Raw genomic sequence first — 10051 nt, 5'->3', positions numbered from 1 at the left:
ATGTCTCTACTGTTCATATGACATGGTTGGATACTTTCTGGTCAGATCTCATATCTATGAAATTACCTTTCTGTATCACCTGTGAGGTGTAAGGGCTGGGCCTGTCATTCTTTCCACTTGTCCTCTTGTGCCCATGTTTTTTACAGGTTCCTTTGGAGGTTTAATAGAATGGACTCAGACTACAGACTTACTTCCTATAATTTCCGATTTGACTTATTGTTGCTCTCCTATCATAAGGTAGAAAGGTTAAATAATGTTGCTTACTGAATTGCCCAGATTAATGATTTATTTATTTTTAGAGAGAGAGGAAAGGAGGGAGAAAGAAACATCCATGTGTGGTTGCCTCTCATGTGGCCCCCATTAGGGACCTGGCCCGCAACCCAGGCATGTGCCCTGACTGGGGATTGAACCGGCGACCCTTCGGTTCACAGCCTGTGCTCAATCCGTTGAGCTACACCAGCCAGGGCCCAAAATTAATGATTTTTTACAAATATTTTATTTATTTAGAGGGGAAGGGAGAAAGAGAGGACAGAAACATCAACGTGAGAGAAACATTGATTGGTTGCCTCTGGTATATGCCCTGACAGGGGACAAAATCTGCAACCCAGGCATTTGCCCTGTCTGGAAATGGAACCAGCAACTTCTCCATGCTCAACCAAATGAGCCACACCGGTCAGTCAGGGCAGGATAAGTGATTTTTGTGTAGAGGTATAATATAATCTTTTTCTCAGCAATGCATGTGCCTCTATATAAAAATACTAATAGTGAATAAAAGAACCTCTTTGAGCGTTGGCCAACATGGCTCAGTTGGTTGGGTTTGGGCATCACACCACAAAGCGAGGGATCACTGGTTCAACTCCCTGTCAGTGCACAGGCCTGGGTGCGGAGCCAGGCCCCAGGTTGGGGTGTGTGAGAGGCAACAGGTTGATGTTTCTCTCACACATTGATGTTTCCTTCTCTTACTTCCACCCTCTCCCTCTGCCTAAAAATAAATAAATAATTTTTTTTAAAAAAAGGAAAAAAAAAACCCTTTTTGAGCCTGTAAAATGAGGACAATAGCACCTCAAATCCGGTGTGCGCAGTTTGTATAAGGTGCTTTGATGTGTGAAGCATCCATGGATGGCTTTAATCAAGGGGAAATTTGGAGAAGTAAAAAGTATAAAGAAGGATGTAAAAGTCACCTGTAGTCATGTGGCTCAGTGGATTGGGCGCCGGCCTGCAAACCAAAGGGTCACCAGTTCCATCCCCAGTCAGGGCACATGCCTGGGCTGCAGGTCAGGTTCCCCAGTAGGGGGCGTATGAGAGGCAACTGCAAGATGTTTCCCTCTCTCCCCCTCTAAAATAAAGTAAATAAAATCCTTTTTAAAAGTTCAAAAATACTTTAAAAAATTACCTGTAGTCATAACTAAAAAAAATCGTTTACATTTTGCTGTATCCTATCATATATACATAAAGTTAGCCAGAGAAAAAGTACAGTAATGTGTCAATCTAATTTTTTTTTTTTGGTGGCGGGTGGTCAGCTAACAAGCGGAGGAATACTAGTTGATGAAAAGAATTGCGTGCAGTCCAGACTGGTGTGGGTCAGTGGGTTGGGTGTCCTTCCACAAACCAAAAGATCACTGGTTCAGTTCCTGGTCAGGGCACTTGGCTTCAATTGCCTTTCCTCAGATGGGGATATGTGGGCAGCAACCGATGGATGTTTCTCTCACCTCACAGCTCAGTCAGCTTCGATGTTTCTCGCCATCTCTTTCTTCCTCCTTTCCCGTCTCTACATAGAATCTTTTTAAAAATGTGAGAAAGGGGGAAGTACTTTAAGTGGAATTAACTGGAGGTCAGGAGACCTGAGTTTTGGTTCTGGGCCTACCACTAAATGGATTTAGGGAATATTCCACCCTATCTGAGCTTCAGCTTCCAGTTCTGCAAATTGAGAGCTGGAAGTAGATGCTATCTCAACTCTCGGGTCCATTCTGGGAACAACATTTTCAGCGGAACTGAGTTTGGGGAAAATGTACATAAAGTGGGAACAGAGAATCTTGCTCCGAAAGGAAACCGGGAAGCCCGGCGGGACTGCAAGCTCAAGGCCCGCATTCAGTAACCCTCTCTTCTCCGCTTCCACCTCAGTAGTTTTGCTTGGTCTCCTCCTGGTCAACCTTCACCTGGGGGCGGAGGGGAATGAGAGCAGATTCCCCCTCCACCCTAAGAGACTACCCATTGGGTGGGGGACAATAGGGTTTGTGTGTCACACGCAGGGGTTATGGGTCTTGACATCACGTAACAATGCGCAGGAAGGTCCCCACCTAAGGCCCACCACTCCCACCAGGGAGGTCCTGGTGGGCTGTGCTGGTTGGAATGGCGCGCTTGTGCGAGTGTCCTCTGCGGTTGGAAAAGAGCTTCATCTTGGATGGGGTGGCCGTAAGCACCGTGGCCCGCTCCTATGAGCAACTGAAGCCCAAGCTCTGGTCCGCAATTCCGCCTTACAACGCGCAGCAGGACTACCACACCCACCGGTACTTCAGTAGCCATGTGGTCCCGCCCATTTTGCGGAAAACTGATCAGGTAGATCAGGAGCGCCCCAAAGCACCCCACTGTCTCTGATCGCTTCTGCAGAGGCTGGCCCTGGTGGTAGGGCCAACTTCCCAAATCCTGGCGTCTCACCAAGAAGGCTTCCCTACTCCCACCTCCCTTGGTTTTTGTTTTTGTTTTTCAAAAAGGGTAAAGTCTTTAGAAAAGACTTTATTTATTTTCAGGGAGAGGGGAAGGGAAGGAGCAAGAGGAAGAGAAACATCAATGTGTGGTTGCCTCCGCAGGACCTGGCCTGCAACCCAGGCATGTGCCCTGACTGGGAATCGAACTGAGACCTCCTGGTTCACAGGCTCCGCGCCCAGTCCATTGAGCCACACCAGCCAGGGCTCCCTCAGTTTTCTTAACTGCTCCCCCGGGCCTGGGCCAGGAAGGTGACAGGTGTTGAGTGTGAGCTCACTGCGCTCGCAGAATCGCCTTCCACCCCTGAACTTGAGAATGATCTCCTTTCGGACTTCTGCAAGCCTGGGGAACGGGGCTGGAAACCTGCCTCTCGGTGTTTTCCCTGCAGGGAGCACGCCAGCGCCTTTCCTGCCCCGCTCTGCTTCCGCTCAAGCGCTTTACCTGTACCCTTCTCTCTCTAAGTTCCCAGAGTCCCTTCTTTTGCCCCTGTAACTGGTTTCCTGAGTCCATTTCTTCTACCGCTCACTTCTATCTCTGTAACTTTCTAAACAAGCTTTTTCTTTAAAAAAAAAAAAAAAAGAGCCCGTTTCTCTTTTTTCACTGTCAAACTGGTTTCACTGTCCTTTTTGATGTCACGGACCCGCCCTTTGGGGTGATATCACGCCGCCAATTCTCTAAAAGCACGAAAGTCCCTCAAGTGAACAAGAAAACACTATTTAGACCCACCAAGAGGCCACGCCCTCTATCTGGTGACGTCATCGTTGCAGCGGGGCTCGCTCTCCGGGACCTGTGAGCTCGAACCTGCCCGGGCCTTTGCCTCCGCGGTGTTGCCCCTCCCCTCCAAGCAGACCGCCTCCCTGGGATCGAAGATTCTGAAGCTATTGGCTGTTGGTTCCAATTTCTTTCACCACTTGCTTCCAATATTCGTGCCCGTATATATCACAGTGGTATGAATACGGCTTAATGGGGGCTATTTTGTGAACAAACTTAGGGTGTGTGTGTGTGAGTGTGCGATCCCGGGTGTTTGTGTGTGTGCGTACGTGTTCAGTACACACCTATATGTTTATACATCTGGGTGTGCCATGCTTGAGTGTGTGTTTGCTGTTCACTCGTGTAACTTTTATGACAGAAGGAGCCAGAGTCCGATGAGTAAAAAGAGAAAAACGAACATTTTAAAGCCTCAAAAGAATAGAATGTACATACTTTTGAAACTTTCAGTGTTTAAATTAAATTTCTGAAGTATTTAATTGCCACAACCACCATTTGTGGTGGGCATTATTTTCATTTAAATGAAGATGTTTATCGAACCTTTACTATGCAAAGTCCTTCGTTGGAGCCATCTGACTTAAATCTCTCAGCAACCCTCCTTTTTCTGATGAGGAAATTGAGGTTCAGAAAAGCTAGGTCAGTGGCATAAGTCATACAGCTTGTCCTCAGCAGAGCTGGAACTGGGACCTGTCTGGCGGCAGACACTGAGTCCTTAAGTGCCAAGCTGCCCAGCCCCTCCCTGAGAGGCAATATAGGGCAACAGGTACGGTACATGTAATCTGTCTGACCCTGTCACCCCTGGCGGTGACCCCTGCCCACTCCCCTCAGCAAGCCTCAGGAGGCTGCCCTGTGAGTCTCTCAGCATGGAGGCTGACAGTCTTCTGCATTCTCTCCCTCATTTCAGGACCGCGGCGGTACAGGAAGGGACGGCTGGATAGTGGATTATTTCCACATCTTCGGGCAAGGGCAGAGATACCTCAATAGGAGAAGCTGGGCAGGGGCAGGCAAGTGCCACTTTACTTTCAGCCTCTCCATGGTCCCCCTAGGAAGAGTGGTGCGCATCCCCCGGTTCCATGGGAGAAATTAGGCCAGTAGAGAGACCTGGTTGGGGGGAGGCAGGCCAGGGAACGCATCCTCCAGCTTTTCTTATACGTGAGCAGATAGTGTCACAGTGTGCCTTATGTTTGATTAGGGAGCACCTACTGTGTGTTAGGTGCTTTTTACCCTCACACTAACCCCATGTTGCAACCTAGGCAACAGAGACTTAGGGAGTTCGAGTGACTTACTGAGAAGGTTCTGAGGGGATTGGAATCCCACTTTCTCTCACTCTAAGGCCTGTATCCCTCCCATTGCTCCTGAGCAAGCTGTGTCCTGCTCTTTTTTCAGGCACAGTTAAGAAGCAACAGGAAAGGGAGAGTTGGGAGGTGTTTCTCTCACAGGGTGAGCCCTGCTCCCATGCCGACCACTCCACCCTTTGGCCATGCTCTAGTCACATGATCCTTTGTACCCTTGAGCCAAACTGGGCTCATCCATTTTCTCCGGATGGGTCAGAGGCAAGGGTGAAAATTTGTCAGTTCTTCTAGGAGCAAGGCAAGTTGGGCCAAACCTAGAAGTTTCTGACCCTCCCGTACTGTTCGCCCTCCTCCTGCACGCTATTGCTGGCAGGAGTTTGGGTTTCTAGGAAGCCATCTGTCTCCTTGACTGCACCAACCCTTGGCTTTTCAGTCAAGAGGCTGGAAACATTCGAGGGTTGAGGGTTTGTCTAGACATGGGGGTCACAGCAAGTGCAGCTGGGTTGGCACCCTAACACCAGCCCTGTGGGAGTGGAGAAAGCAAGAGGGGGCTGAATGCAGGTTCAGGCCTCTCTCTCCACCCCCAAGGGCATTCCCTCCAGCAGGTGACTGGGCACAGCTACTACAATGCTGACCTGAAAATGAGCAGGGGGTTCAATGGTCGGTTTGGCTATCGCAGGAACACCCCGGCCCTCCGCCAGCGCTCATCTGTCTTTGGAGAGGTCACCCAATTTCCTCTCTTCTAACAGCAGCCTTTCCATTCACACTCCTCAACCTGAATTTCTACGATGGATGTTTAGGTGAACTCAATGATATTCTGTATAAAAACTGTTTTTCACCTGCGCCTCTAAGTGTGCTCTTTCTTCCCTGAGGGAGGGGGAGGGGGCAAGCTAGTTTCTCTACTCTGAGCTCCTCTTCCCCAATGCAGAGGAGGTGAGAGGACAAGGATTTCTCAGACCTGTGTCCTCACACTCCAGCCAACGAGTGCCAAGCTTGAGAGGCCTCGCTCTCCCCTGCCATTGTGGTAAGGAGGAGCCACACTACCTAACCCTCGACGGGACTCTTCCCCAGGCATCAGCAGGGCCAGGTCAGAAGCTGGCTACCATTTCCGAATGGAGCAAGCAGTGGGCCACAAGGACTGGCTGTTGGCTGCCCTGGAAAGGATTTCCTGGTTTTCCTGTCAGCCCATTCCAAAGAACTGACATTTCCTTCTCCTTTCCACTTTGAGTTCATCCAGAGGCCAGGCGAGAACAAGGTGGTATCTGAGGGGCTTTTTTAACCCAAGGATTCTGACACAGTAACATTGTGCTTGCGGACGCTTTTCTCTGCCAATGCCGTGTCAGTGTCCCTTACGGCTAGTTTCCAGGCTGTTTATTTGAAGTGCCCCAACCCAGTGTATTAGTGGCCAGGAGAAAAGCCAAAGCAGATGATGGATACAAAAGAAGGTGGGGCTTTAAAACACAAAGCTTGCCAGGACTTGAATGTGGGTGGAACCTCATTATATTGAGTCACCACAAGTGGACAAGGAGGACACACAAGATGGGTGCAGGGGGTATAGCTCAGGGGTAGAGCATTTGACTGCAGATCAAGAGGTCCCCGGTTCAAATCCGGGTGCCCCCTTCCCATTATTTTTCTCTTCCATTACAAGGATTATAAACACCTCAGCTTCCAACCACAAAGTTACTAAAGATAAAGAACTCTCATCTCAGTGCCCGAAATACTACTAGCTCCTTCCACATTCCAAATGACCAGTTAGGACAGACCCCAGGAGAATCTGCTGGGATTCAATTAAGACACACTATGTCACCCCGATAAATTAAAAAAAAGAAACAGTCCCCTAGGAAATTCTAAATCTTAAGTCTGAGTTGTGAACACAAATTTAGCAATCTGATGCAACATGCATTTTTGAGAGCTTAGTACATGGAAGGCTATATCGTGAATTAAAAGATGACAGTGTGTCCCTGTCAGGGAACTTTTCAGTCTAGAGGAAGCTGACACCGTCACACACAGCTGTCAGAGGCAATGCTTTTGTTTGTACCTCAAGAGAGAGATCTCTTTTGAAAATACCCACTTTTTCTAGACATAATTTCAAATTGGACCTTTTCTACAATTTGAAGGGATAGTTCTGCCTGGACTCTTGCTTGTGTTGCTGCATAATCCTCTCTCTCCAGGGTTAGGGGCACTTTCGTCCTGGTTCTCGGAATGGAACAGATATCCACCCTGGCCACCTTAAGCAGAAAAGCAGTCTCCTGCAGGGTTGGTGAACTCAGAGTTGATGGGAAGCTGGAGAACCTACATCAGAAAGCAATGAACCGAGGGGCCGCCATGCAGGCGAATCCAGCTCAGGTCTTGACCTTGGAAGTGTCCGCTATGGGTGCCACCACCCCGGGGCTCCCATTGCTACACCATGAATGTTGTTCCAGCAGCACCTGCATCTTAGGACAATTTCTTGAGTTAAAAAAAAAGCCAAGTGGAACCATCTGATTGATCAAACTGCAGTCTGATGCATGTGCTGATTTATGCCAGATATCGGAGGAGAAAGCGTTGCTCACCAAGTTTGACAGCACGAGGTACTCCTCCAGAACTGGAGGAGTGTTCAAGTGCAAAAATGAGTATATTACAACACCTTTTCCTCTCCAAAGCAACCTCTAAGGAGAGAGCATGATCATTTATCGGTTTCCAGTTGTAGCGGTCAAGGATTTGCAGTCTTACACCTTTCTATTTTCCATTTGCTAAAATTAGATCAAATTTTTCTATTAAATCAATTATGTTCACATTTACGATTACTATTTACAATTAAGTTAATCTATATGTATTATGACAGTATTTCCTTCCATAAAATTTTTTTCTTGAAGACAATTACCTTATTTTTTATTTATGTTTTTCCTTGCGACTGTTGACAATTATTTTCAAATTCTGCAACAGAATCCAGTACAATTACTCACTTGGTCCAAACCTATTAAATTTTTCTTTTTTAAAAAAAGATTTTATTTATTTATCTTTAGAGGGGAAGGAGAGGGAGAGAAACATCAATGTATGGTTGCCTTTCGTGCATTCCCTCCTGGGAGTTGGCCTGCAGGGAACCTGCCTGCAACCCAGGCATGTGCCCTGACTGGGAATCGAACCGTGATCCTCTGGTTCGCAGGCCCGCGCTCAATCCACTGAGCTACACCAGCCAGGGCTTCAAATTAATTTTTTCAAAGCAGTCTTCTGACACCTTCATTCTTCTGCTTCAGGATGTTTAGGCCTGCCATCAGCTGGTGCCTTGGGAATTCCTGTTCCCTCTCCTCTGTGTTGCACTCTCTCCATTTCCTGTATTTGGTCCTGCTTTTTCTTGGTTTCCTCCTTTATATGGTGGAAAATGACCCCCAGGGGCTTCCTGAGAAAGAACATAGGGGAGGCAAAATGTTTAAGTACTTGCATTAAGTCCGAAAATATCTTTGTTTTCCCCGAACCTTTGAATTCTTTGTAAAGAATTCTTGAAAAGTTTTTTTCAGAGGTTTGCAAATCTACATTGTCTTCTAAAGATTTTCTTGATAAACTTGATGTCATTCTTATGCCCATATGTGACCTGTTTCTCTCTGAAAAATCAGGATTTTTGTTCTTGATGTTCCGAAGTTCTTCAATGATGTACTTGGTGGTTCCATTTCTTTCCATTTAGAGATTCTTGTCCTATGTTAAGTGTTATTCATTGTAAATCTCCATCATTTGGGGCCTATCTCTTGAGTTGGAATTCCTTAGGAGTGACCACTTTGGTGTCCTTGCTCTCTCTTTACAATGGCCAGGAAAGAATTTTCATATTCTTGTATTCATTCATTCACTCATTTCTTCATCGTGGCCACAGTGCAAAATGTCTACATGCTAGGCATACACTGGATGCTCCTCATACAACAGCCGTTGTTGGCTGAACAGTAGACGTAATTCTATCCACACACATTTGATCAAATGAAAGCTGCGTTCAGTTTCCTGCCCTGTTTGTGGTGTCTGTGTTTTGACTGACACTTGCCAGGACAATACTGAAACTGCCTTTAACACACTTAACCACTTAAAGCAATTTGGACCTATTGTAGCAGTAAAATCTTGCTTCATACTTAAGTCCCAATCTCAAGTCCAATGGTTTCCTACGGAATCAGTGAATCTTTTCTGTCTTTGTGATAGCCTAGAAACTCTGGTGGCTTTGCATCCAGTTCTACCTGGCATTGCTGAGGAAGGTTCAGGAAGGTCAGCTGAGACTCTTGCAAGTAGTCTAGTACTAGTTGGCCACTGTAGTGTGGAAGAGAGACTTTCTAATTTCCCTTCCTTTTGTCCTCACAGGGCCCTGGCTACAATATTCAGAAGGAAAGAATGCATCACAAAAGAATGAGGAGTGCCTCAAACAGGCTGGTGGGGGTCAGAACTTGGTGGAGTATTTCACCACAAGGCAGCTAATCCCTGCTTTCAGTTCAGTGTTTTCTCTACCGGATTTTCCTTCTCTAAGAAATTACTTAAACCAGCCCTGGCTGGTGTAGCTCAGTGGGTTGAGCATGTGCCTGCAAACCAAAGGATCACAGTTCGATTCCCAGTCAGGGCACATGCCTGGATTGCAGGCCAGTTCCCAGCAGAGGATGCACAAGAAGCAACCATTGATATTTCCCTCCCTCTCTCCTTCTCCTCTAAAGATAAATAAAAAATCTTAATAAAAAGAAATTACTTAAACCCAATTGATATTAGTTTTACAGGCTTCTCATTAGACAATACACCAAACTGATATTTGAAATGCTTTCATGTTCCTTTGCCACTTAATTGTTTAAATAGATGGAGACCACGCCACACTCCAGTGCTGTACTGTGGCTTCGTATTTTGTTCCCCACTTTGCCCCACGTGTGAAATGGATACTACAGGGAAATGCAATTTGACATCAGCTAGCAAACAGATCACACACACACACACAAACACTGAGCCACAGAGTGAAAAAACTATCCCTTTTTCAATCCTTTCATTCCCTAGTAACTTGAGGGAGGTTTTATTTGGTGTCAGCTAACATTTCTGAATTCTTTTCTAAATCAAAAATATCTAGCCAGTGTTTAGTGATATTCAATTTGACTTTCCATTCTATTTATGTCAAGTGATACTGATTTTCTTTGAAGTAAAAGCTTTGTTGATATAGTTCATATATGATGAGGGACAGGCCCAGAGTGGTGGTAATAGGGGAGGAAAGAGTTGGACTCAGGGAGTATGGATAAGGGAGAGGATGAGTCCAGTTTTAGCATCTTCCAGATATTTAATTGAAAATGCCTAATAGCTAGGAT

The 10051-nt window shown here is 46.5% G+C and overlaps 1 protein-coding gene and 1 non-coding gene across 2 annotated transcripts; both read left to right on the top strand.

Moving 5' to 3' along the window:
* The first annotated feature begins 2349 nt into the window (after positions 1-2349).
* On the top strand, positions 2350-5608 carry SPMAP1 (sperm microtubule associated protein 1). Its single transcript, XM_037033490.1, has 3 exons — positions 2350-2556; positions 4376-4475; positions 5352-5608. The coding sequence occupies exons 1-3, from the start codon at positions 2350-2352 to the stop codon at positions 5507-5509; spliced, it is 465 nt and encodes a 154-aa protein (XP_036889385.1). The 3' UTR covers positions 5510-5608.
* A 703-nt stretch (positions 5609-6311) lies between these two features.
* Positions 6312-6383, top strand: TRNAC-GCA (transfer RNA cysteine (anticodon GCA)). Its single transcript has one exon. It is a non-coding gene; the product is annotated as a tRNA-Cys (tRNA).
* The last annotated feature ends 3668 nt before the right edge of the window (positions 6384-10051 follow it).

Source organism: Sturnira hondurensis, unplaced genomic scaffold (genome assembly GCF_014824575.4).
Source record: "Sturnira hondurensis isolate 20B ecotype Veracruz unplaced genomic scaffold, ASM1482457v3 Scaffold0021632, whole genome shotgun sequence".
In the NCBI taxonomy this organism is placed as follows: Eukaryota; Metazoa; Chordata; class Mammalia; order Chiroptera; family Phyllostomidae; genus Sturnira; species Sturnira hondurensis.
The sequence above is the reverse complement of the archived record's forward strand: the minus strand, read 5'-3'. Positions and strand labels throughout refer to the sequence as shown.

Bases quoted from the DNA above. Each gene is read 5' to 3' on its own strand.
- SPMAP1 (XM_037033490.1), top strand. From the start codon at position 2,350: ATGGCGCGCTTGTGCGAGTGTCCTCTGCGGTTGGAAAAGAGCTTCATC. The intron at 2,557-4,375 runs GTAGATCAGGAG...CCCTCATTTCAG, and splicing joins TTTTGCGGAAAACTGATCAG to GACCGCGGCGGTACAGGAAG. The intron at 4,476-5,351 runs GCAAGTGCCACT...TCCACCCCCAAG, and splicing joins GAGAAGCTGGGCAGGGGCAG to GGCATTCCCTCCAGCAGGTG.